At 45.9% G+C, this 27387-nt stretch overlaps 1 protein-coding gene across 2 annotated transcripts in view; it reads left to right on the forward strand.

Moving 5' to 3' along the window:
• CFAP74 (cilia and flagella associated protein 74) overlaps positions 1-27387 on the forward strand; it is a 927349-nt gene that overhangs the window by 100105 nt on the left and 799857 nt on the right. For both annotated transcript variants that reach the window (XM_085609345.1, XM_085609347.1), the window contains exon 6: positions 16334-16432. In XM_085609345.1, coding sequence (XP_085465471.1) covers positions 16334-16432 — 99 coding nt within the window. The remainder of the gene's footprint in view (positions 1-16333; positions 16433-27387) is intronic.

Here is a 27387-nt window from a genome sequence, read left to right on the forward strand (position 1 = left end):
AAGAACACCGGAGCTCCTCCAGCCTTCTACAAATCGCCAAAGAACTCCCTTGGACTCCAACTGCCCAGGAAGGAAGCACCCACGAGGGACGTCGAGACCCTTGAGACCCACTTTGTGAATGGCCCGCTGTCCCGGAATAACCTCTCCAAGTCGCCTGCTCCTGACCGCAGGACATCTTGACACGCGCCGCCCGGTTGACCTATCTGCTCTGCACCCGGCCGGCCCTCCCAGCCTTGGTAACAACAATTCAGCTGTGCTACCGTGGTCCTGAGGCCCTTGCAACCTGCTCCCTCAAGTGAGACCCCTTGGACTTGCCTTTAAGTCCCTTTGTGAAGTAGATTTTCAAGAGTCCCCCTTCTCCCTAGGACACCAGCTACCAACTAATTCAGCACCCTGCTGAATCTGGGATACTCCAGAGAATCCGCTCATTTTAGGGCACTATATAGAGAGCCAGCATCCTACACTGTGTGATGGTGCCAGTAGCTGTGTGAGTGACTGGGCCAGAACAGATCCTCAGCTATCCCTTTATCCAACAAGAGTCCACAGCTTTGCACAAAATGTCCACCCAACTGGAGTACTTTCTACTGGTTAATTAGTAAGTGCTAACTTGTTGGGTAAATGTCTAGTATATAGCATACACTACAGCTGTGTAATGGACCAGAAGGAAATGTCTCCAGTGACCTCATGTGAGTTAATTTCAACAATGTGATTGTTCTTTAAGTGTTTTCTTCCAGAAATCTGTGATAACATGAATGTTCCTATAGGGAAGATGATGAGACTACAAAGAGATGAATCTCCACCAAACAAGGATACGTCCTCTTAACTATTTGAAGTAACTGTTTCTTTATTTGGTGGCGATGTACTCATATTCCTCTACATAGAAATCCCGTCACCAAAATCGGTGGGAAACACGATCAGCGGACCTTTTGGTAAGCTGACGATCAACATGGGAAAAGGTAGGAAGACCTTTACCTACTACTAAGGTGGACAGTGCAGGGCCAAATGGGTGGAGCTTGCACGTGATTTTCCGCATTTGCATACTCGTAGTAACTTAAAGGGAGAACCATGCACTCTGCTCACATCAGGAGATGACAAGAAAGAACACATTCATCCTAGTCCCTGGAGCTGAAAACAACCCAGGGGGCGGGGGCCTCGTGGTCCCCCTCCCCGATCTAAATATGGCCAAGCCCCGGGTAGGCGGTGGTCCCCTGGCCATAAATAGCCTGGAAGGGGACCGCACAGCCTACCCCCCTTTCAATACTTACATTGGTCCCAGAGAGGTGGTGGTCCCTGGGGCCCTAGTGGGCACCAGAGGGGGGTCTGCACAGTCCCCTTCTTCTATATTGGCCAAGCTGCGGGGAGATGTTGGTTCCCGGGGCCATAAATGGCCTTGGGAGGGGGGCCGCGTGCGTCCCCCTCCCCAACATAAATAGAAGTTTTGCCCTCTGGACTTAGCTCACCCGGGGGCTGATGTTTAAACAAGTGCGAAAATTCGCAGATCCACCATGATTTTGTGGCAAAAAATGTAAAACAATGTTTTTGGCCCCGGTGGGGTCCCCGTGGGATCTCACCACCAGGCCTAGGGGGTCAGGGTATTCCTAACCTGCCCCCTTCTCATTTTTTTTAACTGTTTTTTTTGGGAACTCAGCAGAGTCCGAGTCACAAAAAGTCTGCCAACACTTCTCGGTTGAAGTGTTGTCAGCCAATCAGATATCAGCATGAGATGTGTCGGATCTGTGGAGGAGCCGGATCCCTAGATATACAAATGTGTTTTTTGTTTAATAATTAAAAAACTACTGAACGGATTTACCCCAGATCACAAAAAGGGCTCTTTCTGGACCAAGAACTAGCTTTCTGCCAAATTTGGTGTAATTCTGTAATTCTGTTCGGGCTGTAACCATGTTCAAAATCCCAATGGAAAATTGCATAAGAAACGCACATTTTTTTGACTCTTTTTTTCTCGGCCCCCGCTCCCTAAGTGCGCACGAATGTTTGCCCGGCCGTCTAGGGCCGGCCAAACATTCATGCGCACTTTGCAAGTTCTCCACCCAGGCGGCATTACAGCCTGGGTGGAGAACATGCCTAGGCACCCAGTGCCCATCTGAGTGCTGATACACACCGCTCAGACCAATCACAACGCTGCATTGCAGCATTGTGATTGGCTCACGGTAGCCTGGGTGCTCTGTTCCTGTTCCGGGAGAGACAACGGTGGAGTGAGCGGTTGATGAGGTGAGTTCTTTTTTTCTTCACCACCTTTCACCCCCCGACCCCCCCCCCCCACCTCCCAACCCCAATCTGTGCCAGCCATCACTACTAAAACAGTTTGGCGAGACCAGCATCAGAAAAAGATATCCCAGAACAAAAATACTCTTAAGTTGAGGAAGCAATTTTTATGGAGAAAAAAGCAGAACTGATTTTCTTCTCCCTTTGTTGAATAGTTGTAGAAACTGAAATTAAAAGTTAGAGGCTCCCTATTAGAGCCATATGTAACAATCGGATCTTTTATCCTGTTGTTATATATGGCTCTCATAGAGAGTCTGTATAGTTTATTTCAGTTTCTGAAAGTCATAGCTCCTTTCTATTACATCCCAGCAGTTGAGGTTATCAACTGTTGTGATGTCATAAAGGCCTTCCAGGCCAGGCGAGAGGGCTTCCTGGGAGCCTGTCAGCGCAGCTCTGCTTGTCTGCTTTGAATGAGAGTAGAAAGCACAGCTGCAGGAGGGGGAAGGAAGGCAGAGAAGGTAGTGGGTTTTGTTTAAGGATAGCAGGTACGATATTTATTTTTCACATTTATGTCAGGGAGAAGAGGGCATGTTAGGTATAGCTCTCCCATTATTCTCTGCCCCTGTGCAGTAGTTGAAGGCAGGGAAAGACGATTTTGGGGGCCAGACATAACTTATAATTATAGATGGGTAAACGGTGAATTACAGGGATGTTTTTCACCTCGGAGTTCTGAGTGAGATCATAGATGACTCGAGCTTCGCTCTCGCCTGTTTGACGTCACTCCGAACCCCTTGGTGAAAAACATCCCTGCAATTCACTGTTACCCTTCTATAATACTATATATTCACCGCTATGACGTAGCAATAGTCAGAAACAAAAGTTGTTTCTCACAGTAAATAGTACTACAGTGGAAGTGCTCTCCTCGCCTGGTTTCCCCCACCGCTACCGCTCTCGGGTCTCCAGAGACCTGAGCGAGGAGGTGGAATGGTGGTTGATGACCTAACCAACCTTCTTTCGCAGAAGGTGAGAGAATGTGTGCTGCATGCTGGCAGTCAATAACAAAGCGAAAGAAATGTCAATACTGATGACCAATCAAATTTTACTTAGTACAATCACACATGAAACTCGTTGTGATGTAATCATTATTCTTTTTTCAATTTTCTCATTTCATTAGAAAAATGGTCAATTCATTATTTTTGACATTTTTTCAATGGTCCACACAAAACAAAATTCTTCACAAATTTACATACACCACATAATATGCTAAAGTGCATGTTTCCAACATTTCCTTTCATTTTTGTAGGTACCCTGAATTCACAGCCTCTTCAAACTATCTTCAAACAATTAGAGTCCTGTTTTCAAACCAAGTGAGTTTTTTGGGACTTCCTTTAGGACTATTTTTCACAAAAGATAAACGGTTTCAAGAAATCCCCCCTTTTATCCGTTTAGACTCATTATGCCCGTGTAAACCACTGCCCTCCCACACTTCACCATTGTAGGAGAGTAGGGTCTGCAATCCTATGATCACCCCGATTTTTTGCTTTTGCTTCATTGGTTTACGACTTTCCCTGGCTGTGGGCCTGCCAATCAGACACACAGCCTAGCTGTTCTCTCTCGAGATTAACACACAAGTACATTAGGTGCATCCACTAATTGGAACTGGGCCGCCTTATCAGTCCCTGTATCAGCATACCACAGGTATCCAGGGCATCGGTGTACCCAGGGCCTACCAGGGGCTGCAGCATGTATTATGCCACCCCTGGATGGCCACCCAAATCTGACACAACTGGCTGCACGACAGCTGGGGCATGGTGGTGTAATCACCCGTTGCTGTAGGTGTAGTATTCCTATACCTAACCCTAAAATGGACACATGGATTCCTATCAGTCACTCCTATGGCAGGCCTTATCAATTCTGAAGGCAGAGTGCTGGGAATCATGTGAGATGGTGCTCTGGCGCGAGCTGAGCCCGTCGACGGCTTGCGGAACCAAGTCCTAATAGCTGTTCCATGGTGACGCGTGCCATCTACCTTAAAGTGCATTATAATCCTTGCGGTTATTTGCTAACTTTGGCATCGCATCACCCAAACATGTCGAGTAAGGTGTCATACGAATTGGAATACGAACCCCTCGCCAATTCTGGCGACGGGGTTAGCATTCCACCCTTCTAGAGGGACACGACATGGAAGTAACCTTGAACCCCGGTTAAAGTTGACTCAAGCCTCAGCATCACAAAATGGATGCTGCCACCAGACACAAGTCTGACCTCCTGCTGCTGGGAGACCTTCCAGCGAGGGGAGCTTGGACAAAGGGTTTCCTGTCGAGGGCGGTGTTAGCACCATCCCAGACAGGGTTTGTGTATCCCAGGTAGGCAGGGCTGAAAGGAAGGTGATTGCAAGTGGCACCCCGGTGCTCACTGTGCATAGCCCGGCTCAAACCAGTTTCGGGGGCACCCCAGCCCCTGAGCTGGGGCGAAGCCGGACAAAGGATAGGGGTGTAACCACCCCCCTCCTGGTCCCACCCATAGGCAGGACCTAGTCACGGGCCAGCCCCTTTTCCTAGAATAAAGGTAGGAGCGAGTCCCCTTCCCAAATTGGATAATTCTGAATCTTGAACTACTTTCCACGAAAGGAACTCTTGACTTTTTCTGAAGACTCTCCCTTGTGGCTAAGGAGTAGCCACCCTGCACCAGCAGGCACCACCTAAGCGCTTGCGGTTTGCTGTACGTCTCTCCTACGGATCAAGACTGCCCAGCTCGCCGAGACCCGGATTCCCCGCCATCTCTGACCTCTACCTACATCGTCAGCCCAGCTGAGATTCGTGGGTGTGACGAGACCTGCGGGACCGGCCATCTTCAGAACCTGCACGACGCTTATCTAGCACGACCACCGAGGGACCCTCGAGTGAGTGCACCTAGGGTTTGAGAAGCCCTAACCCTGAGCAGCTCCAGCACCGAAGTCTGCCTCCCCCGCATCCATGAAAACTGCGTGGGGGCCCTTCTGCTCCTTGCTGCTCACCGCGTTGTCCGGCCACTCGCCGTCAGCTAGTGGCCCTCTTCACGACGCACCACGACAGTTTTTCATCGCTGGTCTGGTTGCTCCAGACTGGCCCTTGCTCCCCTTCAACAGAGGAGTACCCCGGACCCTCCTGGTCCACTCCAGACGCCATCTTGACTCCACCGCGTGGGCTTGCCTCTGCTAAAACCTGCTGCCCCACTCCTGGGCCCAGCATCATCGACAGCAGACACCTTCGTGGGACAGCTCGCCCTCCATCCTGGTCGCCGCCGCGCCTCCTGGTCCGAGGAACAGCCGAGTCCGACGTCACCCACTCACCTGGTCGAGGTGACTTCATCCGGTACCATCCTGGTGCCCACCCAATCACTGGCTAGCGGTTGAGAACTGAGTCCCCTCTGCTTTCAGGTTTCCTTCATCACCGATCCAGGCTTGGATCTCTCTGAACATCGACACTGGTCGCCTGCCAGCAACTTCTTCTTTCAGGCTCCCGAGACTACAACGAGGACTCCCGACATCTTGCTGAACCCCACGCAGCCGCAGCCTCTGGGCTAGGTAACTCGAGCATTTCGGTGCTCCATCGTAGGTTCACTCTACAAGTGTCCAACTCCTTTTCCGTTTAGTCCAACTGATCGGATTCCTCCGGAATCAGTAACTTTAGACTCTCTAACATCTCCCATTCCACTTGCAGTGTAAATGGTTTCGTGCCCTTCGGGCATTTGGGTAAATTGTGCAACTAGAAGTATTTTTCTCAAGAGTTTTGTATTGTGCTTAGCTCCCTGACTCATAAAGAGCCAGGGTAGTCTTGTTATAAATAAATATCCTTTATTTTCATAACAACTCGTGTGGTGTCCTTTCACTTGGTGTTCAAGGGGTATATGTGATGGTAAACAGCTGGCTTAACACTCCCTCTAGAGTTTAGCCTGAAGACTGCTCTTGTCCACGCTACTAGGATAGCTGGTCTACAAGGTTGACTTACAACCAATCATCAATAAGGGTCGTTTGGAATGATACACAGTGATCACTAGAATAGTGAGCACTACATATCAGGCCAACTTCTCACATTGGTGGCAGCGGTGGGATTTGAGCTTGCTGTTGTTTTACCACACACGTATCCTAAGAATATCAAGTTGAAAGATCACATAAGTACCCAGGTACATATAACTTAACTTAGAATACTCGGAGTTCTACTGAACCAGCTGTTATAGTAAAACTGGGACTAGCACACCCTGACTATAACTCTTAGCAAGGGATCAGTAGGGAAACACATAGTGTAGGTAGGTGCATCACTTACACCTCACTAGAAAGCATGTCGGTCCGCGGAGAGTCTGCAGAGACTCCCTTAGTGGTCATTGACCCTCCACAGGTCATGTCACGATATGCAGCTCTTAGCTTCACGGAGATGAGACAACTGTGTGCCTCCAGGAAGTTAAAACAGGGTTCTAACCCTACCGTCCCATTCCTGATAGGTCTCTTAGAGACTTATGATGCTAGAAGGGCTCTTAACGTAGGCCCCTCTAACCCAGATGGGAACATGCCCCCCTTAGAGGGAACCCTTGGTGACCCAGACCTCGGCCTCCATACAGAGGAGGAAGGGGAGGAGGAATTATCAGGAGACGAGGCAGACAAAGGTCCAGTAGTAGTCGGCAGGCTCACGAGGACCAACTTAAGCAGGCATGAGAATGGAACTGGGGGAGCCCCGGGCCCACGCTCAAGCAGGCTTAACCTTGGGAACGGACGAGCTAGGTCTCTCTCGAGAGGCTCTAACAGATCTGTTCGAACACATGTCTCTCAGGCATCTTCTCAGAGAGGAATGACGTCCCCTCAGAGAAGGGAGCACGAAGCGAAGATGAGGGAAGTCAATCTGAGGATCGAGCGGGAAGAACTTGCCCTCGCCAAAGAAAGACTTGCCTTGGCCCGAGAGCAGAAATTGAGTGGGTTAGACCCCACTGGTGGCAGCATTCTCATTAGAGAGAAAGACAGGGGTATAGACACTAGACACCTGAGTAAAATAGTGCCCCCCTTTAAACAAGGGGACGACATCCACAAGTGGATAACTGCGTTGGAGAGGGCCTGCACTGTCCAGTGCGTCCCCCCAAGTCAGTGGGCAGCTATACTGTGGCTCTCCTTTGAAGGTAAAGGACGAGACAAGCTCCTCACTACGAGAGCTGAGGATGCTAACAACTACCAAGTCCTGAAAAATACACTGATTGATGGGTTCGGCTTAACCACTGAGCAGTACAGGTTGCTGTTCAGAGACACCCAGAAAATTCAGTCTCAGGATTGGACTGACTTTGTCGATTGTGCCACTAAGGCTTTGGAAGGCTGGCTGCTGGGTAGCAAGGTTACTGATTACACAGGATTGTACAATCTTATCATGAGAGAACAGATTTTAAACAACTGTCAGAACCAGTTGTTGCATCAGCACCTTGTCGACTCGGAGCTGACCTCTCCCCAAGAATTGGGAAAGAAGGCAGACAGATGGGTCAGAACAAGGGTCAAGCAGAACCAGACTCAGAACCTGGGTGGTCAGAAGAAAGCAGACCAAAAGGGTAGTAACAAGAACGAACAAAATGACCAGAAGTCTTCGACAGGTCCCCAACAAACCAAAGAGGGTGGGGGTCAGGCTTCACAGAAGAAGAAGACTCAGGAAGGCCAGTCAAAAAGGTGGTGCCAATACTGTAAAAGTAAGACTCACTGGTTTAGTGAGTGCACCAAGAAAGGAGGGCAAACTCCTGCCACTGCAGCCCCTAAGGCACCTGCACCCCCTAGTACAGTCAGCAGTGGTAGTGCGCCTCCCAAGGCATTAGTTGGGTTAACCTTGAGAACTGAGGGGTGTGACGACTTAGTTGGCACGCTCACTCAGGCCGTCCTTGTCTGTACAGGGGATATGGATATGTCCCCTGATGCCAGTCCCAATACTTTGGGCAAATAAAGGCAGACGCCTTTAAACAATGGAAAAGTGGCTCAGGCCTACAGGGACACTTGTGCCAGTGTCACAATGGTGACACCTAACTTTGTGGACCCTGGACAGATCATGCTAGGTACCGATTACCTAGTGACCAATGCCAGCAATGTCACTACCAATCACAGTATGGCAGTTGTTGATTTCTCCTGGGGAGGGGTAAGTGGCCCAAAGAAAGTTGTGGTTAGTTCAGACCTCCCCGTAGAATGTCTGTTGGGCAATGATTTGGAAACGTCACAATGGTCAGAAGTGGAGCAGAGGACTCACATGGAAATGTTAGGCTTGCCAGCACATGTCCTTGCTGTGACCAGGTCACAGGCCAAAAGATGCCCCACTGAACAGGTGCTGGATCCTGGAAGAACGGACCAGACACCATCCAAGAAAAGGAGCAGTAAGGGTAAGGCCTCGCCTTCCCCCTTGCCCCAGGTCGTGGATCAAGTCTCTGAGGAGGCTGACCTTAAAGAACTGAGGGAAACTGAGCCAAAAGAGCTTGAACCTGGTCAGGTTGAGTTTCTGGGCTCAGGGGGGCCCTCTAGGGAAGACCTGGGGAAGGCACAGTTAGACTGCCCCTCACTTGAACCCCTCAGACAGCAGGCTGCTGCTGAGGCTGCAGGGAACGCCACAGGTACCCACAAAGTGTACTGGGACGATGGACTCCTGTACTCCGAGGCAAGAGACCCCAAGCCTGGCGCGACCAGGAGGCTGGTCGTCCCCTTGTCTCTGAGAGGTTTCCTTCTTACCTTGGCCCACGAGATTCCCCTTGCAGGTCACTTAGGCCAGAATAAGACTTGGGACAGAATTGTTCCACACTTTCACTGGCCCCACATGTCCGAAGATACGAAGGAGTTTTGTCGCTCCTGTGTCACTTGCCAAGCCAGTGGTAAGTCAGGTGGCACGACAAAGGCCCCCCTCATACCACTGCCGGTGGTGGGGGTACCTTTTGAACGAGTGGGGATCGACATTGTCGGACCAATGGAACCCCAGACAGCATCAGGGCACAAGTTTATACTGGTGGTGGTGGACCACGCCACCAGGTATCCTGAAGCTATTCCCCTTAGGACCACTACAGCACCTGTTGTGGCACGAGCCCTAGTTGGAGTGTTCTCCAGAGTGGGCTTCCCTATGGAGGTTGTCTCTGACAGAGGTGCAAACTTCATGTCGGGATATCTGACTGCCATGTGGAAGGAGTGTGGTGTCAACTACAAGTTCACCACACCCTATCACCCACAATGCAATGGGCTTGTTGAGAGATTCAACAGGACCCTGAAAGGGATGATTCATGGACTACCTGAAAAGCTTCGGCGGAGATGGGATGTCCTGATACCCTGCCTCTTGTTCGCCTACAGAGAGGTCCCGCAGAAGGGGGTTGGCTACAGCCCTTTTGAACTTCTGTTCGGACATCCTGTAAGGGGACCCCTTTGTTTGGTAAAGGAAGGAAGGGAGAGACCTCTCAGAAAGCCGGCATCAAACATTGTGGACTATGTGCTCGGTCTCCGCTCGCGGATGGCTGAGTACATGGAAAATGCATCTAAAAACCTTGAGGCGAGCCAAGAATTACAAAAAGCTTGGCACGACCAAAAGGCTGTCCTGACTGTGTATCAGCCTGGACAGAAGGTGTGGGTGCTGGAGCCAGTGGCCCCAGCAGCACTCAAAGACAAATGGTCTGGGCCCCACACGATCATTGAGCAAAAGGGAGAGGTCACCTACTTGGTAGACCTGGGAACTCTCCGGAGCCCCCACAGGGTGCTCCATGTAAACAGGCTCAAGGCATATGTCGACAGGGAGGGCATGGGCTTGCTCATGGCCACAGATGAGGGACAGGAGGAGGAGAGTGACCCTCTCCCGGACCTGCTCTCTCAGAACCCTGACGATGGGTCAGTAGATGGTGTTGTCTTTTGTGGCAGCCTCTCTGGACATCAACAAAAGGATTGTAAACAGGTTCTTCAATCCTTCCGACATATGTTCTCTCTGACACCCAGTCAGACCAATTGGTGTACCCATGAGGTCGACACTGGGGCAGTCTGCCCGTAAAGAGTAAAATCTATCGACCGCCTGATCATGTCAGAGACTGCATCAAGACAGAGGTGCAGAAAATGTTGGAGCTGGGAGTCATTGAGCCCTCGGACAGCCCCTGGGCTAGTCCAGTAGTTCTCGTGCCAAAACCTCACACCCATGGCGGTAAGAAAGAAATGAGGTTTTGCGTAGACTACAGAGGCCTCAATGCAGTCACTAAGACTGACGCCCACCCAATACCAAGAGCAGATGAACTTATAGACCGGTTGGCTTCGGCCAACTACTTAAGTACATTTGACCTGACAGCTGGGTATTGGCAAATCAGGTTAGCTGAGGAGGCCAAGCCCAAAACCGCATTTTCTACCCCGGGTGGGCATTATCAGTTCGTGGTAATGCCCTTTGGTTTGAAAAATGCACCTGCCACCTTCCAAAGGCTGGTGAATCAAGTTCTCACTGGGTTGGACGACTTCTGTGCGGCATATCTGGACGATATCGCTGTCTTTAGCTCCACCTGGGAGGATCACCTGGTCCACCTGAGGAAAGTGTTAGAGGCTCTGCAAAAGGCAGGCCTCACTATCAAGGCCACTAAGTGCCAGATAGGGCAGACACAGGTTGTATACCTGGGCCACCTTGTAGGTGGAGGCCAGGTTCAGCCATTGGAGAGCAAGATACAGGCAATCCAGGACTGGGCTCCTCCAACCACCCAGACTCAGGTTCGAGGTTTCTTGGGCCTGACTGGTTATTACCGGAAATTTGTCAGAAATTATGGATCCATGGTGACCCCGCTAAACGATCTGACAAGTAAAAAGATGCCAAAAAAAGTTCAGTGGACAGCAAGCTGTCAAAAGGCATTCGATGACCTAAAGCAGGCCATGTGCACAGCACCTATCCTAAAGAGTCCAGACTACTCCAAAACATTCATTGTCCAAACAGACGCTTCGGAGTTGGGTGTGGGAGCTGTTCTATCTCAGCTGAATTTTGATGGTCATGACCAGCCCATAGCTTTTATTAGCAGGAGGCTGACCCCCAGAGAGAAGAATTGGTCAGCTATTGAGAGGGAGGCCTTTGCTGTGGTTTGGGCCCTGAAGAAGTTGAGGCCATACTTGTTTGGCACTCACTTCAAGATTCAGACCGACCATAAGCCCCTCTTGTGGCTAAATCAAATGAAGGGTGAAAACCCCAAACTACTTAGGTGGTCCATTTCCCTACAGAGGATGGACTTCACAGTGGAGCATAGACCTGGCACTGATCATGGCAATGCAGATGGGCTCTCCAGGTATTTCCACTTAGAGCAAGAAGACTCACCTGGTCAAGGTTAGCTTATTGTCCCAAAGTTTGGGGGGGGGTCATGTAGGAGAGTGGGGTCTGCAATCCTATGATCACCCTGATTTTTTGCTTTTGCTTCATTGGTTTACGACTTTCCCTGGCTGTGGGCCTGCCAATCAGACCCACAGCCTAGCTGTTCTCTCTCGAGATTAACACACATGTACATTAGGTGCATCCACTAATTGGAACTGGGCCGCCTTATCAGTCCCTGTATCAGCATACCACAGGTATCCAGGGCATCGGTGTACCCAGGGCCTACCAGGGGCTGCAGCATGTATTATGCCACCCCTGGATGGCCACCCAAATCTGACACAACTGGCTGTACGACAGCTGGGGCAAGGTGGTGTAATCACCCGTTGCTGTAGGTGTAGTATTCCTATACCTAACCCTAAAATGGACACATGGATTCCTATCAGTCACTCCTATGGCAGGCCTTATCAATCCTGAAGGCAGAGTGCTGGGAATCATGTGAGATGGTGCTCTGGCGCGAGCTGAGCCCGTCGACGGCTTGCGGAACCAAGTCCTAATAGCTGTTCCATGGTGACGCGTGCCATCTACCTTAAAGTGCATTATAATCCTCGCGGTTATTTGCTAACTTTGGCATCGCATCACCCAAACATGTCGAGTAAGGTGTCATACAAATTGGAATACGACCCCTCGCCAATTCTGGCGAGAGGGTTAGCATTCCACCCTTCTAGAGGGACACGACATGGAAGTAACCTTGAACCCCGGTTAAAGTTGACTCAAGCCTCAGCATCACAAAATGGATGCTGCCACCAGACACAAGTCTGACCTCCTGCTGCTGGGAGACCTTCCAGCGAGGGGAGCTTGGACAAAGGGTTTCCTGTCGAGGGCGGTGTTAGCACCATCCCAGACAGGGTTTGTGTATCCCAGGTAGGCAGGGCTGAAAGGAAGGTGATTGCAAGTGGCACCCCGGTGCTCACTGTGCATAGCCCGGCTCAAACCAGTTTCGGGGGCACCCCAGCCCCTGAGCTGGGGCGAAGCCGGACAAAGGATAGGGGTGTAACCACCCCCCTCCTGGTCCCACCCATAGGCAGGACCTAGTCACGGGCCAGCCCCTTTTCCTAGAATAAAGGTAGGAGCGAGTCCCCTTCCCAAATTGGATAATTCTGAATCTTGAACTACTTTCCACGAAAGGAACTCTTGACTTTTTCTGAAGACTCTCCCTTGTGGCTAAGGAGTAGCCACCCTGCACCAGCAGGCACCACCTAAGCGCTTGCGGTTTGCTGTACGTCTCTCCTACGGATCAAGACTGCCCAGCTCGCCGAGACCCGGATGCCCCGCCATCTCTGACCTCTACCTACATCGTCAGCCCAGCTGAGATTCGTGGGTGTGACGAGACCTGCGGGACCGGCCATCTTCAGAACCTGCACAACGCTTATCTAGCACGACCACCGAGGGACCCTCGAGTTAGTGCACCTAGGGTTTGAGAAGCCCTAACCCTGAGCAGCTCCAGCACCGAAGTCTGCCTCCCCCGCATCCACGAAAACTGCGTGGGGGCCCTTCTGCTCCTTGCTGCTCACCGTGTTGTCTGGCCACTCGCCGTCGGCTAGTGGCCCTCTTCACGACGCACCACGACAGTTTTTCATCGCTGGTCTGGTTGCTCCAGACTGGCCCTTGCTCCCCTTCAACAGAGGAGTACCCCGGACCCTCCTGGTCCACTCCAGACGCCATCTTGACTCCACCGCGTGGGCTTGCCTCTGCTAAAACCTGCTGCCCCACTCCTGGGCCCAGCATCATCGACAGCAGACACCTTCGTGGGACAGCTCGCCCTCCATCCTGGTCGCCGCCGCGCCTCCTGGTCCGAGGAACAGCCGAGTCCGACGTCACCCACTCACCTGGTCGAGGTGACTTCATCCGGTACCATCCTGGCGCCCACCCAATCACTGGCTAGCGGTTGAGAACTGAGTCCCCTCTGCTTTCAGGTTTCCTTCATCACCGATCCAGGCTTGGATCTCTCTGAACATCGACACTGGTCGCCTGCCAGCAACTTCTTCTTTCAGGCTCCCGAGACTACAACGAGGACTCCCGACATCTTGCTGAACCCCACGCAGCCGCAGCCTCTGGGCTAGGTAACTCGAGCATTTCGGGGCTCCATCGTAGGTTCACTCTACAAGTGTCCAACTCCTTTTCCGTTTAGTCCAACTGATCGGATTCCTCCGGAATCAGTAACTTTAGACTCTCTAACATCTCCCATTCCACTTGCAGTGTAAATGGTTTCGTGCCCTTCGGGCATTTGGGTAAATTGTGCAACTAGAAGTATTTTTCTCAAGAGTTTTGTATTGTGCTTAGCTCCCTGACTCATAAAGAGCCAGAGTAGTCTTGGTATAAATAAATATCCTTTATTTTCATAACAACTCGTGTGGTGTCCTTTCACTTGGTGTTCAAGGGGTATATGTGATGGTAAACAGCTGGCTTAACACGCCCTCTAGAGTTTAGCCTGAAGACTGCTCTTGTCCACGCTACTAGGATAGCTGGTCTACAAGGTTGACTTACAACCAATCATCAATAAGGGTCGTTTGGAATGATACACAGTGATCACTAGAATAGTGAGCACTACATATCAGGCCAACTTCTCACAACCATCCCTGGAGTTTCGAAAGTAATTTCGCGAAAAAACCTGCCTCATTATTGATATAGTCTACATACAAAACACTGACTTGGACTGCTTTCTGCTTTCTATCATCTTTCACACAGTTCTTATCGGTGTTCTTCGCTGCAACTAAGATTATCTCTTCTTCCTTATATAAAATGTACTGAGATCGGCTGACCTCAGACTAAGGTAATTTTTCATCACTTAGAAGAGGTCACGTTTAGATGTTTTTACCCATGAAAATGGAGTTTGTAGAAATTAACACAATTCTTTTTCTTTTTTCTATTTTTTTGGTTTATCTCTCTAGCTCTAGTTCTAGGTCCTGATGAGAACCCGCAAACAATTTTCTGGGTTCGAAACGCGTTGACCATACAATGAACTTCCAAGTGCATAACCAGATTGTCTCTCATAATGTTTGAATGAACTGTTCATAATAATTTTTGATTAAATCAGTAGGTTGCCCTTGACTCTACACTGTTTGGTCTCGGCCCATTGTCTAGGGTTGTTGAAATATTAATTGTGTAATAATTTACCGTTCGCCTTTGTTGTTCTTTCCTTTTTCTTTCCTTTTCATAACTTTTTGAAGTTTTTTGGGAGTTTGAGGTCATCTAATTGTCAAACATCTTAATTTCTGTCTATTTTTTGTCTTTCATTGTCAATTAAGTGTGTTGTTAAAATATGTATGTATATTTGTTTAAGACTCAGATGTGGTGTAGTGTGGTTTATGTAAATTTTAGAAGAATTTAGTTTTGTATTGACCATTGAAAAAATGTCCAAAATAATGTATTGACCATTTTTCTAATGAAATGAGAAAATAAAAAAAAAAAAAAAGAATAATGATTACATCACAACGAGTTTCACGTGTGATTGTACTAAGTAAAATTTGATTGATCATCAGTATTGGCACTTCTTTCGCTTTGTTATTGATATCCTGGCCTAGCCTTGCTTAAAACGGGCCATAACCCTCTCTTGTTGAGCATGCTGGCAGTGGCAGCAAGTAGATTCCCTCTCAGTGTAGTTCACTGCTGGCCCATGCCAACAAGGACTTTATAACTGCGCTCACTGACAAGGCACTCGGAGAGCCTATTAGCACAGTGCTGGCTCTCTGCTACATGAACAGCAGAGCAGCCGGTTCAGTGGCGGCTCCTCCGCTATGGTGGAGGAGAGTCACCTCCCCTGCCAGCGGCCTCAAACTTTGAAAAATAGAACGATAATAAAACGTGTTTATTATCGTTTTATTTTTCCTTTCCTGCCACGTTTGTGGGCTGGGCCATCACGGGGCAGTCACAGAGGTAGTGGTGGCACTGCACTCAGTGCTATGATGGATTTGGCCAGCTGCCACAGTACGGCCAAACCATCATGCGCACTGACATCTCCCCAACCAGCGCTGCATTGCCCGGTGGAAGGAATAGCAGCCGTAGGCTCCCAAACCCTTTTGTAGCAGAAAATAAGCCCGCTCAGGCCAATCCCAGTGCTTGTCTCATGTTGCTAACAGCATGAGAGAAGCGCTGGGATTGGCCGCAAGGGAGTCTGGGAACCTCAGCAGAAAGGAGAAGAACGGCGATCGGCGAGAAGGTGGTAAGTTATTTTTTTCCCCCTTTTTCGTAGTCTGCCCCCATACCCCTCCCCCGCCACTCTGCAGTGAGAGCAGCCGCTACTGTGTGGTTTCGGAACGCAGGGGAGGTGCGGAGGGCTCTGAGGTGGGAAGCAGGAGACCAAGTATAATTCTTGTATATTTGAACAGGGTTGGGGTGGGACTTGAAGTGATGATAGTCTGAGTGGGTGGCAAGACTCCAGGTTTATTGCGGGCTGTGGTTGGTTAGCATGACACCAGGTATTTTTTTTTATTTAATCTTTTGAAAGGAAGGCTAATGCTGAGGGTGAGGGGAGTGGATGGCAGTTCAGCAGGTCATTTAATCATCAGATCATACATATTAGCAGGGGTGTTCCAGCCTTTTATTGCTTTCAAAGTAAACAACAAAAATGAGAACCATGGAGTAAAAGGTGCAGCTGTGATTAAACTGCAAGAGACAATTCCTTTTGAGGCATAGATATGTAAAGTGGGCATGCCTTTAAGTAAAAGTCACTAAAGGCTGTTAAATGTCACGAGCTCACAATAAAAAGATGACAGTTTTCACCATAAGGTTGACGTGACATTCACGCTCAGTGTTCTTGGTTTCAGGGGGGAGTTGACTGCCTGCCGGAATCGCATGGATTCTTTGGAGCAGCAGCGTGAAAGCGTGGAGCAGGAAATAGAAGCGGAGAAGGCAGCCGACAACATGTAGGTACCAAGCAGAGCACGGGGTGCTTGTGAGCGGCGGGATGTTGCACCAGGGTTCTCTCCGATGACTTAATCCGGAGCAAATGATTTGAAATGAAAACTCTACTTAACACTCGATTCCCGGAAATGGACAATGAGGCCATTTGTTTGTTTGTACAGGCACTGCTCAAAAATGAGTATTTCAGTCCCAGTTCTGTCACCTCGTCTTTGTGCTGTCCAAATGATTTTATCCTAGCACTGTCGTCCCGTTGTACAACTATAAGTTTCTCTCTTCACTGGTGTAATTTCTTGTCTTTTGAATGCTATTTTCCTTTCTCCTTATACGTCTCGGCAAAAAAACACCATTACAATTGGACAGACATCTACACACCATGACGAAGGCCTCGTCATATTGTATACCAATGATTCAAGAGAGATGGAGTCTAAGCTGCCCTTTTATCATAGTCCCAGTCACCGAGGTAGAATATTGGGCGGTATTACAACTTGCAGGTTTTGTACTGGCCCCCTTCGCCATCCTCCCCCTCAACCTTTCACCTCTGGCTCCAGCAGGGCAGTGACATATACAGACAGTGTTTCCCTAGCTGCAAAGTTTTCAGTTTGATGGTGTGCTTCCAGTTTCAGGATGTGTGACACTGGCTGAATAGGCACTAACTCTGTAATGCCAATGGCCAGTTTCTCCCTGGGAAAAGTGCAATCACAAGAGAATTCAAAGGATCTTTACAAATCCGCCAACACTGACCAAAAGGCCAGATACCCAGGACGTGACCAGGTGGCAGATATATATCATGGGCCCAACACACACATCCTCCCAATCACACGCTGACTGATGGAGGCTGGTGTTTGGCTTGGATTCTAAACAAGCACTGTATTGTATTCCGTCCTCAAAGAGGAGAAATGTAAAATATTTCAAGTTTTTCTGTTTATTTTTGTTCAACATTAGGACCATCAAACAACATATTGTTTTTCGCCTGTGAAATTTGTTATCGCATCACAAGAGGTAAGATCCAGGGACTACCACATGATAGGACAACTCACTTATACTGTAGGGAGCTGAAACTCTGACACTAACTGCATGTGCAGCAACGTTACAACATAAGACAGGCGAGCGGATGTCTTGCATGGTTGCCAGGTGGCGCTTGTTATTGTACCTGCTTGGCGCTTTGTTTTATCGGTAGCTTATTGCTGGTTCTAAATTAGAGCGAACAATATGATGCAAGAAAATTTCCACTTAACTCACAATATGTAGACGTGCAAAAAGTGTTAGCAAAGGCAATAAGTATAGCCTTACCGTGCTAATGCATCCAAACACATCCATGCACAAATCTGCACAGACTATGTGTCCTCTGTCACTAACCTCCTGGATGGCACCGCAAGCTTGGCAAATTAAAGCAACTGGACATAGACATAGGAGGCATAGAAAGAGGGATGTTCTTTGAGACAATAATGTAACATAGGGCATAGCATAGAGTCCAAACACTCTGGAGCTGAAACAAACAGTTGCCCACTGAAAGGAGAGAATAATTATGGGGTTCACCTACAGAAGAAGGATATAGAAGCTACAATATGTTTTTCCAGCGGAGGTCGCTCCTTCTCCCATATTGCCGCCAAGTCCTGGCACTCTCACCCTCTCCACCTCAGAACTTCACCCTTGCTGGCGGACATCAGGGAGAGACTCAAGACCTGGCTTTTCGATTAAGCCCATCAACCCAGCGCCTTGATACGTAAAATACCAAAAGAGCAGAGAGGATAGCAAGGAATAGTGACCGCACTTAACTCTTCATGATGAGATTATCTTGTTTGACAAGGTTTCTTAACTCAGGTCGTCTGAATTTGGAAAAACTGTTTTCATTCAAACAAGCCAGGAGTATAAAAGATCTAATAATGCAAAAGAGACCCAGAAACAAACCTGTAACCCAGGGACCGAAAACCCTATTGGATAGGTAATCTGTAAGTGGACACTATCCATGTGGAGACTGTAATGTGTGCTGTTTTACGAAGAAAACAACTAGTGTTGATTTGGGCTTGAAGACACCATGTCTCTTACAAGACCAAAGTAATTGCAATACTAAAAACGTGTCTATATTATTATCTGCAGTTGCGGGCTTAAATACATGGGTATGACAACTAGGAAGGTGGGAACACGGATCAACAAACGTGGCCGAAAACATGCTGGCGATTGATAACTTTGAGGGATGTTTAAGACATTGATAACATCCAATTTTGTTTTTTTAACCCTACCCTGTATACCCACTTAATAAAGGCAATCCCTTGGGTTTATGCAGAGGTAGGTTTAGAATAAAATCTGGACCCCTCTGTTAACAAGAAGCAATTTATCTTGTTCTCCCTTTCATTAACGTTGAGATCATTGTGTTGTGTTGGCACTGTCCTAACACTATGGGTCATTGATAAAGCATGCCACGAAAATGTGGGTGAGGGCTTTCCGACCATAATCTCTGGATTTTGTGTTCCTACCGCTGGAATTCCCTGTGGTGTGAGAAAATGAGCTGCCATGCCTTTTGTGTGTTTGTAGTGCTCTGTTAGCTGATACAGCTTGTATCTGAAGAGGCAGCATGTGGATCTAATAGTGGACAAAGTGACCCCTTTGCTTTGCAGCCAAGTGACATCCATATGACCCTCACCAAAGCAGACATTATTGATAGCCTGGCCTACTTTAAGAGGGAGCTCAGGGACAGACTCCAGCAAGACTTCTTCAGGAACATCCAAGACTGCCGAGCAGATCTGAAGACTAACTTTATAGACCTCAGAAATGATAGTAAGAAAATAGGAGCAAGGATAGTAGAGCAGAAAGCAGGGTGGAATGGCTGGAGACTGCCCAAGCAAGGGGAGGAGGGTGCGAACTGACCAGCAGAATCTTGTGCAGAAGACCCTGCTGAAATGTGTGGAGCCAGAAAAGGGATCACAAAGTGAGAATATTCAAATGAGAGGCTTGAAAGAAGGAGCAGAGAGAGCTGACATGAAAGCCTTCCTGATTGCCATATTCTCAAATCTCCTGGAGAATGACCTCCTGGAGTTGAGACTAGATAGGTCCATATATTGTGCCAGAGACTTCCCGCTAGTGACCAGAGCCCAAGAGATTTGCTTGCTAAATTCGACTATTTTACTGAAAAGGAGGAGATTCTTAGTGTGGCGGAGGGCCTGGAAAAGGTCAACTTTCCTGACTACTCATGCACCCTATTCCAAGATGTATCTTCAGTCAAAGTTCACATGTATCGTCTTAAAGCATATCAAGGACAAACCGAGAGTGTACAAATCCAATACAAAGGAACATTCCCTTTTAGTATAGTCTTCAAGGACAACAAACCGCACCATTTCATGCATAAGTAGAAGTGGCAGCCTTTCTGAATATCCCACTGCAGCCCTCCAGTGAAGATGGGGAGATACTAATGGATGGAGCAAATTTACATGTTTGGTAAAGCAACGGGGCCCCTGCTAACTGGATATACAGCCCAAGCAGGGAATAAACTAATAAGGGAAAAAGGTGAACACCGGGCACAGTGTCAGATAAACTCTAATTGCAAATTGACTCCCAATGGACAAAGCTATCTCCGATTCTACTAACAGTTAACATACATGCCTAACACACATATACCTATATATGGAAAAACAAACAGGCTAATAAGTTCATGATATATCTCTTTAATTAATACAAAATATAAATATATTTTTTTTGGTTTTCGTTTTCAATTTTTTACAGTGAATTATTTTCTTTGTATCAACATATATATTTGTGTGCAGCAATACATCAATATATCATCATGTTACTAATAAACATACAAGTTAATTTTAATATACTGTATGTGGGTTCTAATTAAACTATGATTAGTTTTTCATGATAAATTTGCATTGCCTGTTTGTGATATCTCAACAATTTCTCATTTCTTATACTTTGATTATCTTTCCTTAAACATTCAATAGACAGTAACAATATTGAAAAAGCGGTGTAAATATATTTTTATCAGATTTTTACTCTATTGATGATAAATGAGCACATAGGCGGTCGATTGACACAACGCGTTTCGGCTAGGCCTTCGTCAGTACCCCCTGAGTTTTACACTATATGTGAAAAATAATAACAAAAAAAACATATACCAATTAAAAACCAATCTAAAAAATTGTTTTTGGGAGTCAATATAGCAGTAATTATTCATTTACAAAAATTCAATTGTGTATAGATTCATATGAATTATCGGATCCAATCCAAAGTCTCCAAACTTAACTGAGCTCACCACTCCTTAAATACAGTTGTACAATGTAACAACCCTATTGTCCCTTAAGAAGGGGTCACTTTCAATCTGCTATAACCTTTCTCCAATTGGCCAATAGGCTCATAACTTAGGATCAAATTTAACAGGAGAATGACATACCCTTCTGATTCTTACGATGAAATAAGTACTCTTCTACTGTGTGGGATGTATCATAGTAACGAACTTCTGGACCTATGTTAGGCAAATATGCGTCATCTATACTCTATCGATAGCCCACTTATATCAGTTAATCTATTCAAAACGAGTTTATACCAACCCTTTTTCCATTGACTGTTCTCGTTCTTAACCTCGGTTGGTGAGTTGAACCCAGATTGTATTCTTCTTTGGGAAGATGATATATGATATTTCTACTCTGAGGACAAGAAAGGTACATGTATGTCGCACAAACTGAAGGTTGGTAAATATAGTTTCGTGATCTCTGTATTATAGATAATAATCATTCTTCCATAAAATATCGCAAGTACTCACTTGCTCAAAATGTACTTTTCTGGATATCCAAATGACTTCCAATAAAAAATATATATGGTGGAGGATTACACCTTCTTTTCTGTCTTCAAGGGAGGGATCAGATCTGCGGGTTTAGATATGTAAGCGAATATATTGTTAAGGCTCTACTTTTAATAAATCTATATAGAAAAGAGCCCTAGTTTGTAAGCTTATTGATGTTTTCTAAGCTGATGTTGATAATTAGCAAGTTAACTGTATATCTATTTAATTAATGTCAGATCTAACTGGTTATATAGTATACACTGTTACAAAGTAAATCATTTGTGCATTTATAATTTGTCAATTGTTTTTATATACACATGGTGCTAATTCTCAGCTGTAGTAATGTTAATTCGCCCGTGTGCGTTGAATACACATACCTTATCGCTCTTATCTTTTAGTTCTATTCATGATCAGTCTTTTTCATTTTATCGTCTGTCCTGGCGATATCTTTTTCTTCCGCGTCTCGCGATCTATTACGTTCTCCTGGTTGGTGGCATAAATAAATGTATGTCAATTCTTACTAAATATGACAACACCAGGTTGAACGTCTATTTAAAAGTGCTCCCCTTAATTCTAGTAACTGGAGATTTGATAGAAAACCCGCCCTTTCTTTAATTGATCGAGATGTAAACCTTCTATGAGGCGAGTGTCATGATGCTTACACTCTTTAAAACTTCTGGCAACACGGCTTGTATCCCAACGTTAATTTAACTTGCGATTCTGTCTGAGTCTGTATACAGTTCTATCTCTAATTAGTATCTTTCCTTCTCATAATTTAGACCTTAAGTTACATTTACCTCCTCTCTCTTGTGCTCCGCGTCCTCGTTTGGTTCGGCAGTAATCCGGCTCACGGCCATTTTAGGTCTATTTACGTACGCCGAGTGGACGTGCGTTTCCTTGACGCACTTCATCACTCGCATAGATATAGGACTTATGGCATACCCGATAATGGTTGCTGGACACACGCCATGTTTGAATGATTATATCTCCTTGCTATTCCAATCTGTTTTAGTAAACGTACAAATGGCGACTATTACATATTTAGTTTGGACCATTCATGAATACCCCCAATTTAATCTTTGTCCCCACGGGTAATGGATAAGTTTTTGTTATATATAGACACTGACTGTCGGTGACGTGTATTCACTACAATGACGAAATCTACTTACTAATAAGTCCAGAGAGGCTGATAGTGTAACCCCCCTGCGTACAAATGGAGCTAGAGCCTAAAGCACACAGTTTTATCCACTTAATGGTTTGTCAACTACTATCTTTTATTGCCTAATCTGTATTTGTTGATTATGTTCAAACCTCCTTGGAAATATTATCACTAGATGGGAAATCAGTATTTTATTAATCGGTAGTTCTGTGTCCATTCCCTATTCTATTCGATTTATTTGGCACAACATGAGATCCGGTTGAGATTTAACTGGACTAACTTCTGTCACAAATATGGTTTATCCATTATTTTTAATTGCTTGATCCCAAGGTATTTCTTGGTTAAGCCCAGATGTAGCTGTATTAAGGATAAACATCCAGTAGACTTCTCTCATTTTTCTGATTTTATCCGTCTGTATACCTGCTCGAGGCCAAATCTTTTCCAAAATATACCACTGGATGTCATCTGGTGTATGTCCCAGATCTACAAAATGCTGTACCAAGGGTGCAGATATTTTCTGCATTCTGATTGCAGATCTGTGCTCTGTTAGTCTGACATTAAAGGCTCTCCCTGTTTCTCCCACATATCCCATATGGCATGGACATACAATCAAGTAAATGACATTTGTCGATTTACAGTTGTTAAATGTCTTGGGAGAAATATTGACGCCATTGAAAGTGAATGTCAATGCTTCAATGGCCATTGGGCAAGATCTACACGTGGTGCACTTAAAGTTTCCTACCACTTTTTTAGAGCCTTCCAGATTAGTTTGGATAAGGGTAGTCTCATTTTTCATCCTGGAATGTACTATGTGGTCTCTCAAGCTTTTATTGCGCCTGTATGCAAATAGCGGTTTAGGTATTATTTCTCCTTCTTTGAATTTTTCCACATTTAATATATGCCAGCTAGAGCATACCGCTTGACGAATTCTGGCATTCAACATAGAGTGCCGTGTTGCAAAGACCAGGGGTGGATTTGTTTTGGTTTTTATATTTGTTAGTAAATGCTGCCTATCATAGTAGCGTGCCCGTTTATAGGCATCCCGTACAATTTTGTTCGGATAACCTCTGGCATGAAATTTTTTCTTCATGACCTCCGATTTCTCATCAAAATCACTGATATTCGTACAATTTCGCCTTAGGCGCAAGAATTCGCCAAACGGTATATTATCCTTTTGGCTCTTGGGGTGATAACTGTCGTAATGCAGTAGTGTGTTCCTGGCAGTGGTTTTGGTGAACAACACGACTGTTAACACTCCCATCTGATGCTTGATGAGGATGTCCAGATATTCTACTTGTTTGGAGCTAATGTTATTAGTAAAGCTGATATTCTCGTCACATAAATTAATCCACTCAATGAATTCAAGCAATTTCTCGTATGTGTCTGACCAAATAAAAAAGACATCATCGATAAATCTCGACCATTTGGTTACTGATTCATAAAATGGTGCTATTTCGTTGTAGATGTATTTCTTTTCAAAAAAGGTCATGTAAATGTTCGCCACAGTTGGGGCACAAGACGCTCCCATACTGACGCCTTGATTCTGTTTATACAGTTGTTGATTAAATTCAAACACATTATCCTCTAACACAATTTTGAGGCATTCCAGCACGAAAACAGAAGGACATTCAATGTTGTAAGCCTTAATGAACCAATGCACGGCTGCAATGGCTCCTCCAATGGGAATATTACTGTATAAGGCCTCTATGTCCATAGTGACCATATACTGAGTATCTGTGCAGAAAGGCGTGTTTTCCAATAGGTTAATAATATGTCTAGTATCTTTTACAAATGCTGGAGTTTTGGGAATGTGTTTGCATAATAGTGCATCTACGTACTTGGCTAGTGGCTCCGTCGCTGATCCAATAGTGGTGACTATCGGTCTCAGCGGTGGGTCACTAGCGTTCTTATGTACTTTTGGTATGCCGTAGATGCTAGCCATTTTAGGTTTTTCTTTATTAAGGAATGTACATTCCTTAATACATATATCTCCATTTTTCAATGCCTTGTTTGTTATTTTGAGTATTTGTTTAACAATTTGAGACGTAGGGTCTCTGGTAATAGTACGATAATATCGTGTGTCTCCCAACATTTGATTCATTTTTATGATATATGTGGGACTCCCAAAAACAATTTTTTAGATTGGTTTTTAATTGGTATATGTTTTTTTTGTTATTATTTTTCACATATAGTGTAAAACTCAGAGCGGGTTCCTGACGAAGGCCTAGCCGAAACGCGTTGTGTCAATCGACCGCCTATGTGCTCATTTATCATCAATAGAGTAAAAATCTGATAAAAATATATTTACACCGCTTTTTCAATATTGTTACTGTCTATTGAATGTTTAAGGAAAGATAATCAAAATATAAGAAATGAGAAATTGTTGAGATATCACAAACAGGCAATGCAAATTTATCATGAAAAACTAATCATAGTTTAATTAGAACCCACATACAGTATATTAAAATTAACTTGTATGTTTATTAGTAACATGATGATATATTGATGTATTGCTGCACACAAATATATATGTTGATACAAAGAAAATAATTCACTGTAAAAAATTGAAAACGAAAACCAAAAAAAATATATTTATATTTTGTATTAATTAAAGAGATATATCATGAACTTATTAGCCTGTTTGTTTTTCCATATATAGGTATATGTGTGTTAGGCATGTATGTTAACTGTTAGTAGAATCGGAGATAGCTTTGTCCATTGGGAGTCAATTTGCAATTAGAGTTTATCTGACACTGTGCCCGGTGTTCACCTTTTTCCCTTATTGGAGCAAATTTACATCCATCGGAGTGTGGGGACCCTGGGTGAAGCTGAGTCCCCAATATGAGAAAAAGAGGTGGGGTAGACCCTAGTTACGAAACAGAATTTTTGTTGGTTAATACTTGAGAGGATTTGTGAAGCCTTTGAAAAGTACTACAGTGGTATTGAGTCTGTTGTCTGTTCGTTTAGTTAGATGGTGTGTGGAAAGCGGTTTATTATATGGCATAGTTGTGCATCCTCACCATGTAATAAACTCACTAATCCATCTTGAGTCCAGTCAGGCTCGTTTGCAAAACCTTAGCTCAACTCTGGGTTGCTGTAGCTTCGAGCTGTCAGGCTTTAACAAAGGACGAATTGTAAAGCATTTAGAAGTAGCAAAACAACTGAATAAGAAAGAAACACGACAGAAAGGTACTCCAACACCAATTTATAAAAATATACCCTATTTTTATTAATCTTTCGACACCAAAATGAAGAAAATCCACCAGAGGGTTCTGAACATATAAATTGTTAAGCACATTGTAAATCATTGCCTTTTACTCCAATAACAAACAAACATTGGCAACTACTGCAGTTATCAGTTACTTTGAAAACTTTGGTAAAGTTGTGTTCGGTTACTCCAGTTCGGGTGACCAACTCTAGCAGAGAGAAAGTGACAGGGGTGAATAAAGCTCAGCAGGACAGTTACCTTGCAGTCAAAGAGGTCTGCAGTCCACTTTCACTCTCTATGGGTAAACTGCAATAGACATCAATGGAGTGGTCCTGCTGCAAGGGATATAGGATGATGTGGATGCTGATCTAGTTGACAGGGTCTTCTGAGGGTCAGCCTTGGTTCACGAACATGGTGGGACGACTTAGACCACAGAGGCAAATGCCTCTTGAAGTCCGGGTGAAATCCAGCGCAAAACATATTGCCACTAGTCTACTGGTCTCCCATTACTGCGAAACCAGCAGTTCCTTTTTAGTGAGGCTAGTGTCTGTCTTGGGGGACCAAACTGCACTCCGACAACTCTCCTGGGTCCAGCAGACTCAGTGCAACTTTTAAGTGTCAGAACTCGGTCTCCCAGGCTGCGCTTCAGTGGTCAGTAGTGATCAAGCGATTGCGGCCACCAACTCACCAAGGCAGAGTTCTTCAGCTTTTATGGCCCTGAAGCTGTGTAGGAAGTCAGACAACTGACTATTGGAGTTCACCTCTTCTGTCTGGGGCTCAGAGATGACTTTCCTCGAGCAGGGCACCACAGGCACAGTCCTCTCTTTGCTAGTCCAAGGATCAGTAGGTGCAGTCGAGTGTTTGGTGCAGTCTTTCTTTCCCGGGTCCAGAGAACAGAAGGGCTGTCCTTTTTTGGTCCTCTCTCCAGTGCAGATGTGATCTGAGGTCTGGATGCCACAATATGTCCTCTGGGATCGCAATGACTACTAGCCAATGGGCTACCAGGCCCCGTCTCGCCTGATGATGACTTCCAGCAAATCGTGGCATCTAACTATCCCAGAATGCAATATTACACCCACTCTCAAGATGGCAGAACTTTTCACTTTAGTTTGTGAAGCCTAGTAACCGACCCTAGAGGTGTGGGTATCTGAAAGCTACATGCCCACGGGAAAACAAGTTTGACAACTGTTTCCCATCTCTGTCCCTGACTCCAACCTGTCAACCAGAACAAAAGAGCATCCCCTCTCTTCGGTGTTCACCATTTACCCTTCACAGGCAGATTCTCATTTGAAGCTCACCTTTTGGGCTCAAACCCTGTTAGGCTTCCTCTACCAGGTAGAGATAACACCTCTTCCAACGACAGACCTCTATTGTTTCCTTTCCTTGGAGTCGTTCACATGTCTCCCAGGAGGTTAGAAGGCTGTGTCATGACCAGCAATCACCAATTGTCACAGGAAAACTTGGGCAACAAATTGGCAACTTTCTAAAGTTGTTTTTTACTCCAATGTTACATTAAATTTGACGTGGGCTTCATCTGGTTTAATTTAATTATTCCTTTGATACCTTGAAGTACCAACTTTAGTTGTCCCATTAAGAAGTTAGCAGAGCTGAGTAGTCATCATGTTACCCTATACTTGCCAATGAGGCTACTAGCCCTTCTATAGTAAAAACAACAATTTGGGTTTTTTACTGTTAAGACATATAAAAACACATGTCCTACCATTTAATATACAGCACCCTGCCTTAGGGCTTGACAGGCCTACCTTAGGGCTGACATATATATTAAAAAGGAAGGTCTGGACTTTGTCATTAG

Source organism: Triturus cristatus, chromosome 1_2 (assembly GCF_964204655.1).
Source record: "Triturus cristatus chromosome 1_2, aTriCri1.1, whole genome shotgun sequence".
NCBI lineage: Eukaryota > Metazoa > Chordata > Amphibia > Caudata > Salamandridae > Triturus > Triturus cristatus.